This window comes from Tasmannia lanceolata, unplaced genomic scaffold (genome assembly GCF_043159265.1).
Source record: "Tasmannia lanceolata isolate RefF3 unplaced genomic scaffold, GAP_Taslan_0.1 ptg000020l, whole genome shotgun sequence".
Lineage (NCBI taxonomy): Eukaryota > Viridiplantae > Streptophyta > Magnoliopsida > Canellales > Winteraceae > Tasmannia > Tasmannia lanceolata.
This window is the reverse complement of record NW_027518697.1, coordinates 9,870,311-9,894,053: the sequence shown is the minus strand read 5'-3', so window position 1 is coordinate 9,894,053 and position 23,743 is coordinate 9,870,311. Positions and strand designations below refer to the sequence as shown.

The 23,743-nt window shown below is 39.5% G+C and overlaps 2 protein-coding genes across 4 annotated transcripts in view; one reads left to right on the top strand and one right to left on the bottom strand.

The window, feature by feature from the left end:
* NODGS (nodulin/glutamine synthase-like protein) overlaps window positions 1-7,470 on the bottom strand; it is a 52,351-nt gene extending 44,881 nt beyond the window's left edge. The window contains exons 1-2 of one of the 3 annotated variants that reach the window (XM_077364055.1): window positions 7,180-7,470; window positions 6,699-6,950 (exon numbers count right to left, since the gene is read on the bottom strand). In XM_077364055.1, the coding sequence (XP_077220170.1) occupies window positions 6,699-6,950; window positions 7,180-7,344 (417 nt within the window). In that variant the 5' untranslated portion in view covers window positions 7,345-7,470. The remainder of the gene's footprint in view (window positions 1-6,698; window positions 6,951-7,179) is intronic. The other 2 variants (XM_077364054.1, XM_077364053.1) reach the window with 2 other exon arrangements.
* Window positions 7,471-13,089: 5,619 nt separating this feature from the next.
* On the top strand, window positions 13,090-21,998 carry LOC143854262 (malate dehydrogenase [NADP], chloroplastic-like). Its single transcript, XM_077364139.1, has 14 exons — window positions 13,090-13,342; window positions 13,424-13,505; window positions 14,898-14,984; window positions 15,391-15,475; window positions 18,215-18,396; window positions 18,484-18,554; window positions 18,641-18,731; window positions 19,001-19,075; window positions 19,237-19,338; window positions 19,804-19,926; window positions 21,119-21,187; window positions 21,279-21,347; window positions 21,428-21,481; window positions 21,600-21,998. Exons 1-14 carry the CDS (start codon window positions 13,179-13,181, stop codon window positions 21,651-21,653), a joined length of 1,308 nt encoding a protein of 435 aa, XP_077220254.1. The 5' UTR covers window positions 13,090-13,178; the 3' UTR covers window positions 21,654-21,998.
* Window positions 21,999-23,743: the final 1,745 nt, after the last annotated feature.

The following is a 23,743-nucleotide window of genomic DNA, read 5'->3' as shown; positions in this document are numbered from 1 at the left end:
GGCTCCGACTTCTCCAATTCTTGTTTTTTTATGTCATCGGGCTCCATATGCCTTTGTTTCTCGTTGTTTCTTTTCGGAGCCGCGATCTCCCTCCTCTCCGATCTCCACTCTTGGAGTTATCCCTTATCGTCAATGGATTTTTCACTTCGGTTCTGCTTCCCATGGATTCCCCCGTCATTGAGGATCCCTCTCTCTGGCAGCCTTCTGTGGCTCTTGCCCCTCTGCCTCGCACATCCTCTTCGTCATATAGCCCCTCTTCTTCGATGGATGGTTCATTCCCACCAATGACCACGGTCAAGCTTGATGGTTCTAATTACATAAATTGGAAAGTGGTTGTGGAGACGTACCTCATTGCTAGGGGGAAGGTATCCCTTATTCGTCGTCATTATTCGTCTTATGAGAAGTGGGAACAGGATGATGCCCTTATCCGTACTCTCCTCTGGGAGAGTATAACTCCTCAGATTGTCGGTACCAGGATGCACCTTCCGACTTCCCGGAAGATTTGGGCTATACTCTGGGGTAGGCAACCTCGCCCGCATTTCTGCCACCTATTCATAGTGGATGCATCTTCGGCGTGGTGACACGCCTCTTTCTACATATTATAGTCAGTTTGTTTCACATTGCCAGCATCTTGATGTACTTCAGCCCCTCACCACTGACCTGACTCTAGCGGCCCAGCAGCATGATCAACGTCGGGTTGTTCACTTCCTCGAGACCTTGGGCCTCGATTTCATTCCTCTTAGACAGCAGATTTTTGGCTCAGGCACTATGCCTTCCCTTCAGGAGGTTTATTTGCGTGCCCAGCAGTGCCTTCTTAGTGATTTTGTGCATGTTCCATCCCTTGATAGCACTGCCACAGCGGCATATGGAGTCGGTGATCTTGCTACCCGTGGTGGAGGCACCTTTGCTCATGGTCGTGGCCGTGACTCTGGTCGTGGTGGTCGTGGTGGTGCTAGCCGTGATGTTCCTGCAGGCCGTGGAGGTCGGCCACACCCCTATTGCTCTCACTGTCGTCGTGATGGACATTATCTTGAGACATGCTATACTCTGCATCCTAAGCTACGCCCTTCAACCAAGTCTCGTTTTGGCCGCTCTGCACACCTTTCAGCACCGGATACTTCAGAGTCCTTGGCTTCTCCATCTCATTCCAGCCTAGGCCCTAATACTGATGAGGTCTTTCTATCTCGTGCCGACTATGATGAGTTACAGCGTCTCAGGTTGACCAGCAACCCCCCAAGTGCCGGTTTCGATCAGCCAGATAGCTCTCCTGCCTCTCTTCTTACTAACTCTAGCTCCTGGATCATTGATTCTGGAGCTTCCAATCACATGATGGTACTTCTTCACTTAGTTCATTCCGTCCCTTTTATTCTCAGTCCATTACGCATGCTGATGGGAGCTCCACTCCTATCTCTGGTGTTGGGAATATTTCCCCTCGTCCTGGCATATCATTGTCTTCTGTGTTATGTGTTCCCAAGTCCCCTTTTAGCTTGCTTTCATTCAGTCAGCTTACTAAACATCTTAATTGTTTTGTCTCATTTTATCTCTGTTATTGTTTGTTTCAGGATCTCTTGACTGGGAGAACAATTGGCTCGGGCCGTGAGGTGGATGGGCTTTATCGTCTAGACTGTGACCCTCCACGTGCCGTTTTGCACAGCTCCATCGACGCCTATCAGTGGCACTGTCGTCTTGGTCATCCTTGCCTTGAGCGTTTACGGCGGACATCCATTGTTTCTTCACATGTTCAGCCTTTTCAGTGTGAAGCTTGTGAACTTGGAAAACACCATAGGTTGTCTTTTCCTTCTAGGCCTATTAGTCGGGCCTCGCACCCGTTTGATTTAGTACATTCTGATGTATGGGATCCCGCGCGGGCTACCTCTATTTTTTGGACATCGATATTTTGTTATCTTTATGGATGATTATTCACGCATGACTTGGCTTTATTTGCTTAAGGATCGTTCAGAAGTTTTCTCTGTTTTTTGTACTTTTCATGCAGAAGTTACCAACCAATTTAATTGTTCTCTGAAATGTCTTCGCACTGATAATGCGAGGGAGTATTTCTCCACATCAAATGGTTTTGATGAGTTCCTTTCCACTCGTGGTATTCTTCATCAATCTTCATGTGCTCACACCCTCTTAACAAAATGGTGTAGCTGAATGGAATATGAGATCCCTCCTGGATGGGGCCCGCACTCTTCTCCTCCAAATGCGGGTTCCAAAGACTTATTGGGGTGATGTAGTTCTTACTGCAAACTACCTTGCCAATCGGGTTCCTTCCTCGGTTCTTAAAGGTTCCTCGCCCTTTGCTATTTTACGTACTCATCATGAACCGTTCCCTCTCACTCCTCGGATCTTTAGTTGTGTGTGCTTTGTCCACAACCTTGGTCCTGGTTTGGATAAGTTGGATCCTAGATCTGAACGATGTATCTTCCTGGGTTACTCACGGACCCAGAGAGGTTATCGTTGCTACAGCCCAGGCTTACGTCGATCATTTGCCTCGGCAGATGTCACCTTCTTTGAGACCAAGTCTTACTTTCTCAGCCCTAAGGATGCTATCCCTCTCTCCACTCATTCAGATCTTCCTCCACCTATTCTCATTCTTCCTGACCCAGTCTTCCCAGCCTATCCATCTCCTCCCTTACCGACGTCTAAGATTGTCCTTGTTTGCGAGACTTCTGCTCTCTTACAGGTACTTGCTCGTCCACCACCAGTAACTAAACAGGCCTACCAGCGCCGACTCAAATCTACAGCTCATCCCTCTCCGGCAGCGCCATCACCAGCTTAGCAGGAGATCCATCCTTCCACTTCAGAGGTACCTGTCGACTCTCCTATTGCTTCTCATACTCGTTCTCATAGCACTGCTCATCCTATCTCTTTTGTTCTTTCCTATGATTCTCTCAAGCCTGTTTTTCGCAGTTTTGTGTCTTCCTTGTCTTCCGTTTCTTTGCCACAGTCCTTGCCTGCAGCATTTGATCACCCGGGGTGGCGGACAGCTTGGATCTTGAGATGGAGACCCTTCAGGCTAACCAGACTTAGGATTTAGTACCTCTTCCTCCTGGTGCTCGTCCTGATAGATGCCGTTGGGTTTACACGGTTAAATACTTGCCTGATGGGTCTGTTGAGCGTCTTAAGGCATGCTTGGTACCCAAAGGCTATACTCAGACCTTTGGTGTGGACTATTGTGAGACTTTTTCGCCAGTTGCGAAGATACCCTATGTCCGTGTTCTCCTGTCTCTTGCTGTCAACCATGGCTGGCCTCTACATCAGTTAGATGTCAAGAATGCATTCCTTCATAGTGAGCTCACAAATGAGGTGTACATGGGGCAACTTCCTGGGTATGTTGCTCAGGGGGAGATGTCCTCCTCCGTATCTCGATTGAAGAAATCCATCTACGGCCTCAAGCAGACCCCTAGCGCATGGTTTGGGAGGTTTAGTGATGCTATCATGCGCTTTGGCATGAAGCAATGTGCAGTTGATCATTCAGTTTTCAGCCGTCGGTCTGAAGTTGGTTGTGTGCTGTTGATAGTCTATTTTGATGACATCATCATTACTGACAGTGATTCAGTGGGGATCCAGAAATTGAAAACTTTCTTGCAAACAACTTTCTTGCAAACAGAGTTCTCTACCAAAGATTTGGGTCGTCTTAGATACTTCCTTGGCATTGAAGTAGCGTATTCTATCAGGGGGATCTCGCTCTCACAGAAAAAATCTTGGACTTACTTGAGGAGACAGGTTATCTTGGAGTAGAACCTGCCTCGGTTCCTATGGACCCAAATGTAAGATTACTTCCTAAAGAGGGAGACTTATTAGATGATCCTGGCAGATATAGGTTGGTTGGTAAACTTATCAATCTTCCAGTTGCTCGCCCATACATCTCCTTTCTTGTTGGAGTTGTCAACCAACATATGAGTTCACCTCATACTTCACACTGGGCAGCAGTTCTTCAGATTCTTCGGTACTTGAAAAGTACTCCAGGTAGAGATTTGTTATTCAAGAAGTATGGACATCAGAAGATAGAAGGGTACAGAGATGCAGATCGGGTAGGATCTCCAACTAACAGCAGATCAGGTGGACCAATTAGCTGATATGTTGACCAAGCCATTGAATAAAGCAAAATTAAGTGACATTTGTAGCAAGCTAGGAATGTTTAACATTTACATTCCAGCTTGAGGGGGAGTGTCAGTTGTATGTATAGGCCTAAGCGTATATTCGTCATGTGTAACATTCTCTCTTTATATAAATACATAAGTGAGGGGGAGTTTTTCCCTAACTCACTTTCTTCCTCTTCATCCCTTCTCTCTAACAGAATCCTTTAACATGAATGGGAACTCCAATTCTTCCGCAGAAGAAAGAAGATTTGATCAAACTGGTAAAAGAAAATGGCGAGGGAGGAAGGTTTAGGTGTGGAAGAAACAACTTCATTCAAAAGACATGGCCATGTTAAAACATCGAAGCGTCAGCAATCAGCCCCTCGTGGAGAAATTACAAGAGGAAGCTAAGGGTAAGGAAGCGGAGATTGAAGCCCTTACAGACAAGAAAACGATGGAAGAGATATGTATTCCTCTCCACGAACTCTCTCACTTCAAAAATGCGTTCACGGAAGAGAAGAGAGCTTTGGAAGAGGGAACGGACTTGGAGAAGGATTAGGAGGATGAGGTCAGTAAGGGGCCTTCTCAAGAGATTGCCCAATCTAGAGACTCCATGGATGCACACCTAAGTGGGAAGATTAAAAGTTGTCTGGAAAGGGCTGAACAGGATTCAGTGGAAGAAAATGTGGAGATATTGGAAAAGGAGAAGCATGCATTTCTGGAAGAGGTTGATGAGATGTCAAAAATGGGTAAGACGTTGGCCATTGGTTTTGAGGAAAACGTGGGGAAAACGAAGGAGATGCTTCTAGATGTAGAGAAGCGAGATGCGGTGGAGAAGGGGAAGACGCCAGGTAGGGGCAACAGGGAGCTTAAGGCTCTAAAGAAGTGAGGGGTTTAATTTCTTCTGATGTAAATGATTTTTGGTGTTTCTGTGGATGTTTTGGAGGTTTTTGTTTCTGGAAGGGCTAAAAAGGTTATCTTTCGTTTGGATGGTGGTGAAAGATGGAAGGGAAAAAAGATGTTAATGGTCTGGTTAAGGAACCCTTTACCCTAATTGAGGAAGGGTGGAAGCTAACGAGATTATCTGAGCGTACTTGAGGGACTTTGGTCCTTCGCTACTCGAGGAATTATCCTCTGTTAATCTCTATTTTTGTCAGAATCATGAAGAGATAACAATACACCTTTTGGCCCCCAACCTTTCTCTCTTGCCTATATAATAGAAGAAAGTGAGACTTAAAACCAGAGATCTGATGAAAGTAAGATTTATAATCAAACATACCATATTTAGACAAGGACCATATATAGTATTTTATTTACTTGAATATAGTTCTGGGAATTGAATAAAAGGGTAAGCCACTAAACCATATTCTGAAAAAATTCTGAAATAACTCAGAAGAAAAATTATATCAATGGTACAACACTTATTGGTAGAATGGGTCATGAATAAAACTATTGCTTCCTGTTCGCACGTAATGAGATACCAAAAGAGACAATCAAGCATTACCAAAGCAAAATTGTCATGCCCATACCTATAAAGCAAAATCGCCTTGAATGCTTAAATATGTTTATGTCATCCTACAACATAGATGAGTACAGAGAAAATAATGCACTAACATCTATAACAACTGAAAAGACATGTAGCAACAGATTAAGCCATAAGAGTATGCTGTGAGAAATTTCATCCAATATGGAAGAAATTAGCAATGCAACAGAGAATATAGTTCCAAGCTATGCCACAAATATCGTTACCGGGAATTTCTCGGCAAGGGAAAATCTCAGGATAGATTAATTATTCTGGGATAATTACATTTACACCCCCTCTAGTTTCTGACACATCCACTTCCACCCCTATAGTTTAAAAAGTGACAAATACACCCCTGTAGTTTCAATTTGTTTAAGGTTTGCCCCCTCAACTGAAGGTCCGTCCATAGATTGAAGGGTTAGGATGATCCGATGGAGCTGATTTTTTGGGCACACCCTATCTATGTGAGGACCCATCAAATGAACGCTTTGGATCATCCAAATAATGTGGGCCCATACCCGAATCCAAACACTACCAAACGCTTTGGATTCGGGTATGGGCCCACATTATTTGGATGATCCAAAGCGTTCATTTGATGGGTCCTGACATAGATAGGGTGTGCCCAAAAAATCAGCTCCATCGGATCATCCTAACCCTTCAATCTATGGACGAACCTTCAGCTGAGGGGGCAAACCTTAAACAAATTGAAACTACAGGGGTGTATTTGTCACTTTTTAAACTATAGGGGTGGAAGTGGATGTGTCAGAAACTAGAGGGGGTGTAAATGTAATTATCCCTTTTTAATTTTTCGGGTTTATATAGGAAAAAATGATAAAAATAAAAAAATTCCAAAAATATATAAAATTTAAGAGAAAAATAAAATAAAAGGTAGTAAAAATATCGAGATACTATAATGAAATTATGGCGATATTTTATGATAAAAATGAAAATATCGCTATACTTTTAAAATCTCGGGATTTTGTCGTTTTATCAAAATGCCGCGATAAAAGAATGCGATAGAGATATTTGTGACATAGGTTCCAAGAAGAAGCAGAAAAAGAAGCAGTAAAGAACGTGGAGATGCCCATTACTTCATCAAGAATCTTCTCAGCCAAACGCTCAATTCTTAATACTCTACCAACAGCTGGTGTGAAACGCGTGTGCCATTCGACGTCGTGCATTTTATCGAGCTCTATTCCATCATCAATGAAGATGGCAGATATGTTGGAAGCTCCAAAGCATTTTGAGCCAGTTGAATCCAACCCAAAGGATCTACGGTGTGTTTCAATCCCACTCAAGGATGCCTCACAGCCATACAATCTGGCAATATCCTTCAAACTCCTCTGTAAAGCACAGTGTTTTGACTATTAGAATGGAAGTTCCAGAAAAGACAATGAGTTAATATTGCATATCGGACATGATATCCCTCACCTTGCAGTGAAAAATACATTACCGATGGTCATGATTCAATAGCTATGGAGACCCCACCAGATCAACGGTCTATATCTATCTCTCTCTTTCTCAGAAGAGACTCACAAAATTATTAAAAAAAGAAAAAGATAATTTTTTTACCTTGAAGGAAAGGGTGTGGGGTGCGTAATCGAGGGCATCGCCTTCTGCTTCGGAAAAGCATCTGAGAAAGGGGAAGGTCGAATCAACGGCCACGATGTTATGAGCGTGGGCATCTACCAAACCCACCTTCTCCACACACTCTCTCAGTTCCCTATATTTCTCCATTACTGCCGTCGCCGATTCTCTGTCACCGTCACGGTCGCCGCTGCTCTTTGTTTTTGTAGGACGGGGAACGGCAGGCGTTTTAATGTTCTGATTTTTTTCTCCTTTTGACTACCGGAGAATACGGGAGTCAGTAAATGGTTGAGGATAAGACCAGTTTTGGGGTCCCACATAAGACAGTGCGTATTCAGTCAAGACCGTTGGATCTGTTACAAGCCGACCCATTTTGACTTTTGAGAGATAAGAAACAAAAGCAAGGCCTATCACGTGGACGGTTTAGATCAATCAAGGGTGTGATCCAACTATGTCATTAGTGGAGGCGCCTAGGTGATCCAGGAGGATCCCGCATCGATGTGGGCCCAGATTAGGGGTCTAGAAAACTGGAAGCAGCTCAAAGAATATTATGTGGGCCCAGCCAGGGGTCTCATTAAGAGAAGCATCAAGCTGGGCCCAGTAGAGGGACTATACCTGCCAAACGGGTGGATCGGGTTTCACCCAACCCGTACGGGTCCGGGTCGTACAGGCCGGGTCACAAATGACCCGGAATTTTACAGGTCACAATTTGGTGAATCTGGACCCCATCCATGTGGGCCGGGTGGACCCACGGGTCACCCGATTCTTTTTATTTTTTACTGTTTTTATTCCCACACTATAATAGGATGATCCAAACCGTTCATGTGATGGGTAAAAAATCATTTCCATAGGATGATCCTAGCCGTCTGATCTATGTAGGAATGTCTCTAATTGATGGAAGTTTAATGGACCGTTTCACATAGATATGCCTTGATATGGAAGGCCAGTGAGTGGAACGCATTTGGAATGTCAACTCATTAGATAACTCATGCACTATCATTCCTTACACATTAGATAACTCATGAGTAAGGAATGACGGTGCATGAGTAGATAACTCATGTGTAAGAAATGACGGTGCATGAGGAGATAACTCATGCACCATCATTCCTTACACATTTGGAATGTCATTTATTGAACAAAGAATAATGGAAGATCTATCTCTTATCCAGTGAGTGGAATATCCAAGGTCAACCGTCATCCAACTCATCTTCTACCATGCATTGCACGGTTATGGAATGAAATTCATTGTTTGCGTTATCTCTTTCCTTTATTTGTATTAACTCACCTTAATTATTTCATTCTTTTATGTAAAGTAACTGATTAAGATGTAAAGCTGCATTATACATTCAATGAATATACAACAGCCGGCAAGGAAAAAACCTCGATCATTTGGGTTTTTACGGGTACCCGCGGGTCCACCCGGCCCGTCCTAGTTATGACGTGACCCGTACGGACCTGGTCAAATTTCAAACGGTTCACTAATTAGTGACCCGGACCCGGGTCACTTTTTGCCAAGTCCAATGGAGACAGAGTTGGCCCCACTGTCTTTTTTACCATCCCAATAGAGTGACATGTTTTTACAAGTGAAGGATTGGATTAGCTGCCAGTATGGCAAGCTGGGATTGCATGTACTTTGTATGCATTGGTGGCAGGATAGAAGGGTGCCATGACTTACCATATGGATTTTAGAATCCAGGTTTTAGTTTGAAAATGGTGTAAAATTCTGAATTTTTCAATCCATTATCCCAGATTTTAAGTAAGAAATCCAATTTTTAGAAATCTCTTCCCCATCTTGGGATTTCTAAAACCTAAATTTAGGATAATCTCCTACTCTTTCGCTCAACGAAAAGAGGGGTAAGGAATCAGAAAACGACAGGACAATTCCATATGATTTGAGGAAATCCAAGATTCAAAATCCGCGTATCCAAACGGCCCCATATGATGTGGAAAATCCAACAGAGAGGATAAAACATGCATGGCAGCTCATAAGCAGGGGCGGAGCCACATTTACCAGGCCCTTCCCCACAATGTAAATTCCTGCCTCCGCCCTGTTCATAGGTTCCTCGTAGGAGGAAATACAAGTAGAGTGGAGGAAAAATTTCGCTTTCCTATATCTTAAGGACGGGAATGTATAAACTAACCTCCCATATATTTGATAGAAAAATCTCCCCCCTTCATTTGATTTGTCCTTGGAAATTTTTTAATAAAAACACTGTCTACATTTTTAAAAAAATTACTGGAAATTTTTCTACCCTTAATTTTTTTACACCTCATGCATAGAATAGGTGCGGCCCACTATTTCTTTAATGGTAGGGACTCACTATTTTATACCTCATGCTTTGAAATGGTAAGACCCACCATCTCTAGGCTCGCCATTTTACACCCATGAGTGGGCCCTCCATTTTACACCATATTTTGATAGGGTTGGTCCTGCCAACTCCACTCAAACTTGTACATAAGGTGGGACCCACCTTTTAAAAACATGAGGTGGTTTCCACGATCTCCACCGAAGCCCATGCATAAGGGGGGTACCCACAAATTTACACCTTATATATGTTTTGATGGGTCGGGGCCTATTGTTTTACACCATGCATATCGCATGCCAAGAATGCTAATTCTTATATACCAACTCTGCATTGCACAATGGTTGGCACCAATAGCACTTTGTGATACAACAGTATTACAATCAATTCCAGAAAAAGAGAGGCTAGATCTCTATTTTTGCTAGTGCTAACATGCTTCCTATCCATGGAGAAAAAGAAGGGATGTGGCCGGTTTTAATTACATGGTTTTCCTATAACCTGGACGGGTGTGTCTTTTTGGCTTAAAATCATGGGTATGCTCCCCAATGGCGAGAGTTTGAATCCCCCTGTAGTAAACCCAATGTGCGTGGTTTACGGTTGATTGCGCGGTTCCATAGGGATTAGTCCCGCCCTAAAATGGGTGGGGATACCCTATTTCATAAAAATAAAAATAAAAAAATTTACATGGTTTCCCTTCCATGCTTATGATTAGTAGCTGAAATTCTTGCCTTGGTAGGTTTGGCCATAATGAAAATCGCGTGAGGTAACATGGCAACAGGTGGAGGTTCGTCCCTCACTTGTAATATCTCTAAAGGATAGAGATTGGGCTACTAAATCAGCATTCGTCTACCAATTTTGGCCTCTCTAGATATCTTGAAAAGGAAAAAAATGATCTACTGGCTCACCTGCCTCCATTCATAAGGAACAATAATCAACGATTTTGATCCTCTGGTTGTACAAATGATCAACCATCAAAATCGTACCTTGGAATATAGTCTACCTAAACACACAAACTCTAAGAGGCGCAGGAATGCAAATACTTGAATTAGAATCGTGTCTATTGTGTAGGATATGGGCACAATAATTGGATCCAAACTATATCCATTGAACCCATACTCTAAGGTCCAGAATTGTTTTGGATCGTGGCCTTCAACTAGTCACAAAATCAGATGGAACATCCTAGATCCAAATGGAGGGTGCTCATGTACAAAACTACAGTTCGTATTTTTGTTCATTTATGTCTATTCACAAACATTCCATTTCAATGAACTCTCTCTCTCTCTCTCTCTATACTGTATTTATAAGTAGGGAAATGAAAAATGCACCCATTTTTATCACTTGGGACACCCAACTGAATTGTCTCTATAACTGCAAAGGAACTGATGTACTTCACACCTGAAGGAGTGAACGGACAGGACCTGTCCCAAGTGATGAAAAGGGGCGCATTTATCATTTCCCTATAACTATTCTTTTTACACTAAAGGTAAGCATGGTTATTCGGTTTAAACCGAACCGAATAGACCGAAATTTGGTAACCGAAACCGAACCGAAATTATCCGAAACCGAACCGAATAAAAATTTGGTATATTGTGGGAGAAAAAAGAGGGAAAAAATCAAAATCTCGGTTTGGATTGGAGGGTCAGGATTAAGGGTGTCAATTTTGGCTCGGGCTCGGAAGCTCGCTCGAGCTCGGCTCGAATCCTTAACGAGCCGAGCCCGAGTTAGGCCAGGCTCGGCTCGGCTTGGCTCGTTAAGGCTCGTTAAGAATTTAATATATTTAAATATATATATTATATATTAATATATACATTAAAAGGGCTGTCCATGGAGTGAAAGGGGGGGGGGGGGGGGGTGGGGGGGGGCAAAATAAGTCACTTCATTTTTGGAACCCCATTTGTAAGGGTGTCAATTTTGGCTCGGGCTCGGAGGCTCGCTCGAGCTCGGCTCGAATCCTTAACGAGCCGAGCCTAATTTAGGCCAGGCTAGGCTCGGCTCGGCTCGTTAAGAATTTAATATATTTAAATATATATATTATATATTAATTTATACATTAAAAGGGGGGGCAAAATATGTCACTTCATTTTTGGAACCCCATTTGTTACTAGGACCACCCCCCATAGTGTAAAAAAAGTAGTCAAATTACACTAGTAGGGCTGTCCAGGGAAGATGAGGAGTATGAACATAATATAACCCGAGCTTGGTAAGGCTCGCGAGCCTAACCGAGCCCGAGCCTGGTTCGAGCCCGAGCCGAGCCGAGCAAAGCTTTTGAGCTTAATGAGCCGAGCCGAGCCTGGCCAAGCTCGGCTCGTTTACACCCCTACCCATTTGTTACTAGGACCACCCCCCATAGTGTAAAAAAAGCAGTCAAATTACACTAGTAGGGATGTCCAGGGAAGATGAGGGGTGTGAACATAATATAACCCGAGCTCGGTAAGGCTCACGAGCCTAGCCAAGCCTGACCGAGCCGAGCCGAGCCTAGCCAAGGTCGGCTCGGCTCGGCTCGTTTACTCCCCTAGTTAGGATCATCTGATCGAAATGATTTTTTGACCACAACCTAATTAAGTTGTAATCAATCAAATGGACGGTTTTGATCATCCTACGGAGTGCACATATAACACTTTTTTAAAATGGTTTTCATCCATAATTTCGGTTATTTTGGTTATTCGGTTAACCGATTTTTTTTTAATAGAAAACCGAAACCGAATAACAGAATTTCAAAAAAAATAAAATAAAATTTGAAACCGAACCGAGAAGAAAAAAACCCTGATTTGCTTAGAATTCCGAATCTATTATTAAAGTGGCTTTCTCCCTTGACTCTATCTATCCATTTTTTATATATGGAATTCTCTCCCAGAGCTGCGGAACTCACGACTCACTTCTAACTTCGGACTTCAAACTTGGGACTTGCCTGCCCCTTACTAATCAAAGGCTTATGCGAGTAGGGACGACTTGCCTTCCGACTCCGACTGCCCCTTACTAATCAAAGGCTTATGCGACTAGCCGGATAGCGGACTTCAGACTCTACTAAAGAAAGGAAAATGCCAAAGGCCTTGGAATTGATGCCCTTATGAGTCTTGAGTGATGTTTGCTTGCTGGTTAGGCCTAGTTGACTTGGTCAGAAAATGAAGTAGGTTTTGGGGGTTCATTGATTAGTAAACCACCGGTGCTGGTAAGGTCGGGACCGTCGGTTTGGTTCGGTTATTCGGTTTTAATCGAATAATGCTCACCCCTAACTAAAGGGGTGGCCCAGGGAAGAAAAGGGGGTGAATATATTATTTCCCTTTCTTAAGATGAGTTGAGTTTCTTTTTCTCATAATAAATGTTATCCGTATAGACCAATTATATGTGTGCTTTGAAGAGCTGAAATGATTGGTCCAATTAGTGAATATAGACATGGGCCCATTACTGGTATGTCCCAATAGCTCTTTTTTTATTGCATTGAATAGTTGAATCTCAACGAATAGAAGAAAGCAAATAATTTCCTTTGGATCAACCTTCTTGCCACGTGTTTCTACCATGGCCTCAACTGAACAACCTGTTTTTCATTCATTCATACAAAATCCAACCTCATATCCATCTCTCTCTCAACCTGTTTTTCAGTCATTCATACAAAATCCAACCTCATATCCATCTCTCTCTCTCTCTCTCTCTCTCTCTCTCTCTCTCTCTCTATTCTAGCTCATGGCTTTATCAGAACTCTCACCCACCACCCTCAAAACTCCCTTCATTCCCTCCCAACTCTCTCTCAATTCAAAACATAGTTACACTAATCACCGTTTTCATGTTCTCTCACAGCCTCCAAGACTAGTCCAGAATGCTAAAATCTCTTGCTCTGTCACACCCAAGTATGTCTCCATTACTTAGGAACCACCACCTTATTTTTTCTTCTTGTTCTTCTTTTTTACTTTTCATCTTTTTTACTGCAGTCAAGTCCAAACTCTGCAGAAAGACACCACCACCAAGTCTGAATGCTTCGGTGTATTTTGTGTCACCTATGAACTCAAGGAGGTACGCGCCACCCCTTCCTCTCCAATGAATTGGTGTAATTTATTCTTGATTTTTCTCCTCATTTGATTTGGGTCCTTTTTTTCTTTTTCTTTTTTTTGACTTAATTCATCCATCCCACTGTATAGCATGTTATTGGCTTATTGCTCATTTATGTCCTACTTATGCTTATTGCTGGTTCTCACCAGCATGAGCTCTTTGAAATAGTTCTGGGTTTTTTATGCACAATTGTCTCTGTATTTGGTAAGCTTGATTTTCGCATGGAAACGTAAATGATCAGTTGAATAATCCTTAAAATGGGATTCCATCTATAATAGTTACCTCATGAATTCTAAGACACTGCCTAAATCTTTTTCAAGTTCATCCATTTCTTCTCTGCATATCTAGAACTTGATCAATTTAACTTGTGAGGAAGTAGGGGGTTTGTTAAGTACCATATATTTACATGAATCAATTATCTTCCATCCCCTATCTTTCCTTGATTTTAGAACCCTCAACTCAAGGGCTAGTGAAATCAGTTAACAAAAAGACACTGGTTAGAAACTGAAACAAATAGGGTTTGGAAATACTTAATAGCTTTATTATCAATGCAAATAATAATTTGCAATTGGCTATCACATGGGTTTCATCTATGAATTACTCTCACATAAACCAGACTGTCTCATTAACAGATTCTGCATACTTTTTCCAAAAGTGCCCTTCCACTAATTGTGTAAGTCAAATGACATAAACTATATTCTTAGCTCAATCATGCAAATTAATTACTAATTATATAGTGTAGATTCTGTTGAAATGGGAATACATGTGAACATCCAAGTCTCCAGACTGCTATTTAGGGATCCATCGAAACCACAACTATTACTCTTTACCATAGCCAAAAAAGGGTTGCACATTTGCAAGGAATCCAAAAAAAACTAGTGGGTTAAGGACTTAAGGGTACAATCAATTTGTTTACACTGGAACATTGCAATATTACAACCAGTTGTTTCAATCATGTCATGATACCATAAGAAAGTCCAAGGTTTGTTTCCATCGTCTACTAAACACTTTCTTCTTTGGATTATTATATTGCTAACATGAGTTATTGGTTTTCATTTAATTACATTTCAGACTGCAATTATGTTTAGAAACATAATCCATTTATCTTATTTAGTGTTTTTTTCTTCGTTAAGAAGTGCGGGCATTTCAGTCCCTTGCCCAGAATTCTTTTAAAACCTGAAATCACTACATGATGTAAATCAGTACTCAGAAGGTACATTGAATGATAACTATTTTCTTGCTTCAGATTGTAATTTCACAGTGTTGACCTGTGAATTTGGATATTCATGCCTGGTTTTATTAATTAAATTAATATTTCCTTTCATTGCTAAATCTTTTGCAATTTTGATTTTATAGGAGGAGAAGACAAAATCATGGAAGAAATTAGTTACTGTTGCAGTTTCAGGTGCTGCTGGAATGATATCAAACCATTTACTTTTCAAAGTAAGGAGTTCTTATCATTTGGATATCATTTAGAGTGTTTACGTCCAGAATTGATTGAAAAATGCGCCCCCCCCCCCCCCCTGTTCAGATATCTACAAAATTATTAAGGAAATGTATTAAATTATTGTGAGCTATATATTGTCCCATTCTGTAAAATATTGGATAAATATATTTATTATGCGACCACCTATTTGACTGCATTTACTAAAATAGCATTGGTTTGATCATAAATTTCTAATAAACAATGGAAACTTGACTTATGGTTTGGATTGATATATCTAGCAGAACTGATAAATAATTTTGCATAATATAGATCTACAATATCTTGGACCTAGTCAAGTTTTGCATCTACTCTCTACACCAGAGATATTGGAAATTCTTTGTGTAACTCATCTTATTGTTTCAGCTTGCATCTGGTGAGGTTTTTGGGCCAGATCAACCAATTGCTTTGAAACTTCTGGGATCTGAAAGGTCATTCCAAGCACTCGAGGGTAAGATTCTTTAACAGAGTTCATAACATAAGCAGAATGAATTTGGCATAAGTCACTTCAGCAATCTAAACCCCATTTTGGTTTTGTAATGAATAAAAATAAAATCATTTTATCACTTAATGGATTTCTTTTTCATTTTAAAAGGCCGAAACTATGATTTAGCTGATATCTTGAATTTATTACCGACACACATGTCCTGCCGTGTCTGACACGACACGCGTGTCCACACGTGTCGACACTCCTTTGGGCACTTTAAAGGTATTTCTAGAAATTTTAGACTTAATGTGGGCATGTGGACACGTTTTTGTACCATGTCAAGTGTGACATTCAGTTTTATTATTAAATATTGTGTTTACCTCTTAAACTATTAAGACTTCTTTTATTGTAAACTCTTCTTTTAGCTCTTCTTTAAATAATATGTGATGCTATATCCCCTCCCATAAACCTAAAAGCCTTAACAAACTCTTATTCCAATACTATATTCATTGTATCATATTGGTATCCCTTTCTCAGTGTATATTGGGGATGGAAGATAACTAGATTAAATTGATGAATGCATTATTATTTGATTATCTCATATTTATTTTAGATTATAGTTGATTAATTCTACGATTTATCAGTTTCTTAAATGAATATCATATCTATACTGTTACAAATTATGATAGTAATCAGTAATTTTATGTGCGTTCACGTGCCTCCATTTCTAGATTTTTAGATGTTGCCATCAGAAAACTTGTATCTGTGTCGAAACTCAACACTCGAATCCGTATCTACAAATCATGATTATATATACTTTGTATTTTAGCCATGTCCCCGTTTCTAAATTTTGGCGGTTTGCCATGTCGTGTCCACACGCGACACTCGGGTCAGTGTCTACAAATCATAGGGCCGAAAGCTTAATACCATAGAAGGCTCAATTGTTTTGCAAGAATGTAAGAATAGTCCTTGCAAATAATAACACTAAATTCAAATGAGAGCTTCTAGGAATACACGCAGTGTGTCAAGGAGCTTCCTAACGGCTCTCTTTAACAAGCCATGCAACCGACAATGCATTTTTTGAACAAAAATACTCTCATCGTTTTTTAAAATGTGACACACACACATATCCTTACTTTAGTACATATGGCAACTTTAGGACTCATGAACACATACAGTCACAAAGGTCAACAATTATCTTTTTCCTTTTTTTCTCCCAATTTTGGAATTTGAAGTTTGATATTTCACATACATATCCCAACCTGAAAATATTCTATTCTAGATAGGCCTGACCCATTCTTTCTTCAGGGGATGCATCTTAGAAAGATATGCAATGTATCTTTGTTTTAGTGGTATGCAATTGTGGAATGAAGTCTTTTTTGCACTGTTAATTATCACTGCAATCGCATTTGAATAGAAGGAGATACTTCATTGTGGGATGGGTGTAGGAAATTACTTCATTAGAAGGAGATACTAATGAAGTCTTTTCTCGTTTGATCTCACTTATGAAATTGAGGATGGGTGTAGGAAATTCATCTGCAAGGTTTTTAAGAGAAATTTTTTATACCTATCTGGGCTTACAATTGGTCACAGTTGAACAATTACTGTCATATTTCCCACAGAATTCATAACACCTCAAGCATAATAATAATTTTTTGTTAGTCCCATCAGGGAATTTTGGGTTGCTTTTTGAGTCGTTAAACAATGGAAACTCATAAAACATGTGGAAATACATTCAGGGACTTCAGAAAGATCTTTGAAAGGAAATATAAATTGTTGAAAACTGATACTTGGGCAGAAAGAAATGCCATCTGGCAGGTCAGGATACCAGGGTTTGGTGTGACGTGAATTTTGCTTGCATCAGTTCCCTTCTAATCTAGAACAGTGTGAGGGATGATGCTCACAGCTTCATTAAGGGAGGTTATGATCTTGTATGCTTTCCCTGCACATGAAATTGCTGATTTAACACAAGTGAAAAACATGGTCCATGAAATAGAAATTGACATCTGGGATCAACCAAAAGAGTCACAGTTGTGCACTCTCTACAACCACTTTATAATATCTAAAAATGCAGTCCCATGCAGAAAATATAGTTACACGTGAGTATGATAAAAATTGATCTTATAAAAAATACCTTTCAAGAGAAACATAAGTAATCAACATAACATGAACTTTACTGTTCTTGATATCTTTGCTACTAGAAGACATCCTGCATGATGCTAATGATAATTTCTGTCAACTAAATCATGACCGTTGCTTTCAAAATTTTGTGTCAAAATGCGCAGTACAAGAGTGTAGGTTTTCTTCTTTTAAACAGTTGCAATTGTTTAGTATAAGATTTAGAGCACCTATCTTATCAGTCTGTGGAATATAAGGATAACTAGATAAATTTAGTGAAATAATACCCAATGCACACCCTTATTTTAATAATGGAAATCCTCACTTTATTAATAAATTTTTTTGTTGGCTGTCATTGACATTTTTGGAATTGTAACAGCCTTCAGCAGATAATTAGAAAAATGTAAAATAAGGAGAGGAGTGCCATTAGTAAGACGAGAGAATATGGATGCAGATATCATGTCCCTAAATTTACTATTCCATGAAATACTTGGCACGCAATTATATTTCTTGAAACTCTAAAATAAATCGTTTCTTTTTATCTTAGCTTTTCTATCTTAACTCGAGATTCGCAATACACAGTAATAGACGGTAACCGTGACTGATATATCTCCCTTTCTTCACAATGACATGTTAAATGCACAGGAGTTGCTATGGAATTGGAGGATTCCTTATATCCTTTGTTGAGGCAAGTAAGCATAGGAATCGATCCTTACGAGGTATTCCAAGATGCAGAGTGGGCTCTTCTGATTGGGGCAAAACCCCGAGGGCCTGGAATGGAACGTGCTGACTTGTTGGACATAAATGGACAGATTTTTGCTGAACAGGTGAGACTAGTAGCCAGTTCAAGTATTCCCTATAATTCCACATAAAACAAGATTATATCCTAAGTTTTTTCATTTATGATTATTTAGGGAAGGGCACTTAATACCGTTGCATCTCGTAATGTTAAGGTGATGGTTGTGGGCAACCCATGCAATACAAAGTGAGAAAGCTTTGTTTTTTCTGACTTAATGATGTACTTATCCTGTGATACTTACCATTGCTAATTCTGGTCCCTTTCATGTGTAGTGCTCTAATTTGCTTGAAAAATGCACCAAACATACCTGCAAAGAATTTCCATGCTTTGACTAGGTTGGATGAGAATAGGGCCAAATGTCAGGTATCTGTGGGTTTAAGCTCGTTTGTGGTTGCTAAAGACCTGTTCATTTGAGATTGTAACAACCGATTGTGAGCTCCAAACCTATTATTGGACTCAAAATTATGTTTAATTTTGAGTCCAATAATCGATTTGGGGCTCGCAATCGGTTGTTACAACCTCAAAGGAACATGGCCTAAGTCATGTTTGTTTTGGTGATTAACATTTTTATTTTCTATATGCATATACAGTGACATATTAGCGTGAACTTTTCCTGTATGTGGTTTGTGCAGATAGCACTTAAAGCAGGTGTATTTTATGATAAAGTGTCAAATGTGACCATTTGGGGAAACCACTCAACTACTCAGGTCATTTGTTAGGTTGAAATTACTAAACAATATCAGCTTTCCATGATACAATAACTTTTTTGTTACTTTATTGCTGATGTGAATTGAAATTAGCCACTTTCTGAGGGATTACTAATAGATAATCAGTTCTCATTTAGTCTCTTAAATTAAATTTTCAACAGGTTCCAGATTTTTTAAATGCTGAAATCAGTGGCATTCCTGTGAAGGAAGTTATCACTGACACCAAGTGGCTAGAGAAAGACTTCACTGAAAGAGTTCAGAAGGTATAATTACATTGTTTCAAAATTTTAAAAAAAAATCATAGTTAATGAGGTGGTCATACCTCTGTCGTGGAAAAAGTATTGTGCATCAAAAGCAAAAGGGTTTATGTGGCAAGGTTTGAAATTTCGGTTTCAGTTTCGGTGGAAATTGCGGTGTAAAATTTCGGTATAAATTTCGGTTTCGGTCCCGCCCGAAATCCGAAATTTCGGTATTTCGGCCAAAATTTAAAACCATGTTATGTGGTCAGCCTTGTGGCCAATTTTGATGTAATGAATGTTCGTTGTGACTGAGCTTAGAACACCTCATAGTAAACTAGTTTATCTCCAATATGAATGCATGATCATGCTTGTAGTAAACGATTATTTCAAGTTTCACATTTGTTCTACAGCAGCTTTAAATCTGTTATCAGTTTATTAATCTTGTTATATGTAATTTAAAACTTATTAATATTGAAACCTGATATGCAGCGTGGAGGTGTTTTAATCAAAAAATGGGGCAGATCTTCAGCTGCATCAACTGCTGTGTCAATTGTTGATGCCATTAGGTCTCTTGTCACTCCCACTCCCAAAGGCGATTGGTTTTCTTCAGGGGTAAGTTAATAATAAGAGATGTATTGACTTTTCGGTACTTCATCCAGTCAGAATCTTTTATTTGGAAAATTGTTTACTTGGCCCATCCGTAATTTCTCTGTAAGTAGATTATCTCTGAAAATTCGATTTAGTGTGACATGCCCTGGGCTGAAACTTGGTATGAGTCGTCAAGTGTGTGTTATATCAACTGAATCTGAGCTATATTTATAGGGACCTTAGAAAATCATTAAAAACAGAAAATTATGGAAAAGGAGAAATACTGGAAAAGCTTAGAGAATTAATATTTAGTGTGTCATAGCATGGTTTTAGTTGTCAGAGATATTGCTCGTCTCAAAGATAATAATGAAAATTCCATAGTTTCTTATCTTTTAACTCTAGATTAAAATTCATTGCCGCCCTTACATTGAAGATAATGGACATGTGATTGGGATAACATCAGACTACAAATTCATTTGTGGGTTCATCTGTGCAATTAGTATAGACATCTGATGGATCATATTTACGTTTATTCAACATAATTCAGCTTCCATTGTGCCTCTCATCATTGGTAGTGTTGCACTGCTCAGAAATTGTTGAACCCTTCATCTGTTGTTATTACCAACTATTACGTCAGTATGTTGATATGAATCTATACACGGCATCACTTTTATGGAAATGTTGCCATTTCTTTACGGTTTGTCTATTTATATAGTCAACAGCAATTGAGCATATGGTTCTTCACTAAGCTGCTCTTTGGCCTCTTTTTGAAGGATTGCATTTGTAAACTAATAATTGTATTGTAACATGAGAAATCTATTTGTATCTGTACAGCTTAGACCAGGAGTAATGAAAATTAGTGCTGAAAAACTTGGAAAGTCCCATGAAAATTAGTGCTAAAGAAAACATCAAGCAAGATTGTTTATGAAATAAGCTAATCAAAAGATAATGTACATGTCGAAAATGCATTTGAAATATGTTCCTCAAAGGCTTTCACATATGTGATTTTATAAATTTGACCAACAGAAATGGCAGTAAAAATTCTTGTGATTGAGAAACTGTACTACCATGTCTCAAACCAATTTTTATTCCATCATTCTTTCTTCCTCATCAGCCATCATTTCATGTAAATAAGCTTCATATAATAGATACATTGTAACTTCCTATTCATGAAGTCTGATAATTTCAGATTTCCATGTTTGCCTTACATTTCTAGGTTTATACCAATGGAAATCCTTATGGTATTGCGGAGGATATTGTTTTCAGCATGCCATGCAGATCAGAGGTTGGTTTCCATTTAGTTATTTTGATTCATGCTGTTTGTTCCTGTAAAATTTCTTGAACAATGCCTCTTAACAAGATATCCTAATTTTCAGGGAAATGGTGATTATGAGCTAGCTGCTGATGTAATCTTCGATGATTTCCTTCGCGAGCGTATAAAAAAGGTTTGCTTGCACATTAACTCAGCCCTTTGACACATGACGGTCGTATACCATAACATCTAAACTCGATAATCCTGTTACAGACCGAAGCCGAGGTGCTTGCAGAGAAAAGATGTGTAGGCCATCTTACTGGGGAGGTAAGTAATATATATTGCCTCTTATTGCAATTTCATGGACAATCACTTCGTATGTAGTTACCATTAAAAAAAAAATTACTTCATATATAGTTAAACCAAGTACCCATGCTCTTTTCAGGGTAATGCATATTGCGATCTCCCAGGGGACACAATGCTCCCCGGAGAACAATAGGGGACCGATGAGATATCCATTTCCAAAATTTGGTGAACAACTTTTGGCAAGAACAGCAAGCCTACCAAGTAGAAACAGAAAATCAAATCAAGGCTTCTTGTAACTATTATGTTTTCATGAACTAAATGTGACAGTTGAGAGTAGTTATGACAAATTGAGAGGATGAAAATAAAGGTGGTGCTTTTGATGCATTGATGATTTTGAGGTCGTTAAAATTCTGCGTAGCATTTGATCTATTGAGTGGATAATTTCTTTCAATAAGTTCCTGGTAGCCTCAAGGAGGACCTACAAAACTTGTTTATTCTGCCACTGTATTCTATCAATAAGTAGTTAAAATTCTGCATAGCATTTGATCTATTGAGTGCATGTCCTATCCTGTTTACGGGAAACTGTAGAAGTAGCAATTTTGTGAGATAAACTGGCTCTAAGAAGCATCTAAAAGGTATGCAAGGTATACAACATATAAGACTTGTTCGAAGTTTGCAGGGTTATCAACGGAAAAGAAATTGTGTGTGTCAAATGGATCAGAGAAGGTAGGGTTCCCTTACAAACCATTTGAGCTAAAATTGATATTGTTCCTTCACAGTTCGAACTATCTATGGGTTATCATTCATCAAAATTAAGACATTTGTAGTCAAGCAATAATTTTCCTTCCCATTCTATACAATGATGGAACAAAAAATTAAGTACTGTTAAGAGTTTGGGAAATGAGATCAGCGCCAAAGTGTTTTGATAAACATGCGCTCCACTTGTCTGTCGTGTAGTATTTAAAGAGATGTCAGAGGATATTAAGGTTCTCAAAAAGCTCTTAAAGCTCTTTAAATACTACACGACAGACAAGTGCAGCGCATGTTTATCAAAACACTCTGGCGCTGATATTATTTCCCTAGAGTTTTTGTATTCCATAGGTTCCAGCTCCCCCAACATCATCGTCAAATCGCTCCTAATTGACTCCCTTTTCATCTTGGTCGCATTTTTTGTCTATGTTTCACGCTACAAACTCAATCAAAACTCCTTTGACTCCCCGAGTTATGATTGTGCAGAGTCAATTAGGAATTGCTTTCACCGCATTTTGGATCCCATCCACATTTTGAAACACTACTGAATTCTGCTGTCAGTCAATCACGAACTTTCAGTTCCTTGTCCAAATTTGGTTATTTTTCTTAGTTGGTTAGCAGAAAATGTACAGATTTATAATAAATTCAAGTCTTCATGGACTCCATGATGGCTTAAATAAAACAATTGTGCTCCAAATTTGTCAACCTTTCTTATACTTCATCGTTCTATTAGGTTAATCACCCTTTATTATCGACTAGTAAAAACGCACGTGAAGAAAGGATTGTCATCTGTAAAATATTTTTTGGGAACAATCAATTTATATTGTGGCCCATTTAATGGACGGTTTAGATCATCCTATGGTGTAGGCTGTAAAATATTCAGTACAATTTTTAATTTTTGAATAGGTAAGTTGGGGTTTTGCGGGGACCCCTACCGGCTTACTAAAAAATACTTCAGTACATGGGTTTACACCATATATATTCTAACAAGAATTTTGTGACAAAGCCTTCAAACGAAAAACATATTTCTTACACTCCCTATTACAAAAAAACAGTACTGATGGGCCACATCGTAAATAGGGTGTTCCAAAAAAAAACACATTTCCATGCGATGATCCTAGCCCTGCAGTCTATAGAGGAACGACATATTTGGATTATCATCTGTAAAATATATTTTAGGAACAATCAATTTATATTGTGGCCCATTAAATGGACGGTTTGGATCATCCTATGGTGTAGGCCGTAAAATATTTAGTACAATTTTTTTCTTTTTTGATAGGTAAGTTGGGGTTTTGCGGGGACCCCTACCGGCTTATTAAAAAATACTTCACTACATGGGCTTACACCATATATATTCTAACAAGAATTTTGTGACAAAGCCTGCAAACCAAAAACATTTTTCTTACACTCTCTATTAAAAAAAACAGTACTGTATAACTTACACCATAAGACGATCCAAACCCTCCAATTGATGGGCCACATCGTAAATAGGGTGTTCCCAAAAAACACATTTCCATGCGATGATCCTAGCCC

Excerpts from the sequence above, each read along its gene's own strand:
- LOC143854262 (XM_077364139.1), top strand. The coding sequence starts at position 13,179 with ATGGCTTTATCAGAACTCTCACCCACCACCCTCAAAACTCCCTTCATT. Across the intron at positions 13,343-13,423 it reads TCTTGCTCTGTCACACCCAA|TCAAGTCCAAACTCTGCAGA; the intron begins GTATGTCTCCAT and ends TTTTTACTGCAG. Across the intron at positions 21,482-21,599 it reads TAGGCCATCTTACTGGGGAG|GGTAATGCATATTGCGATCT; the intron begins GTAAGTAATATA and ends TGCTCTTTTCAG.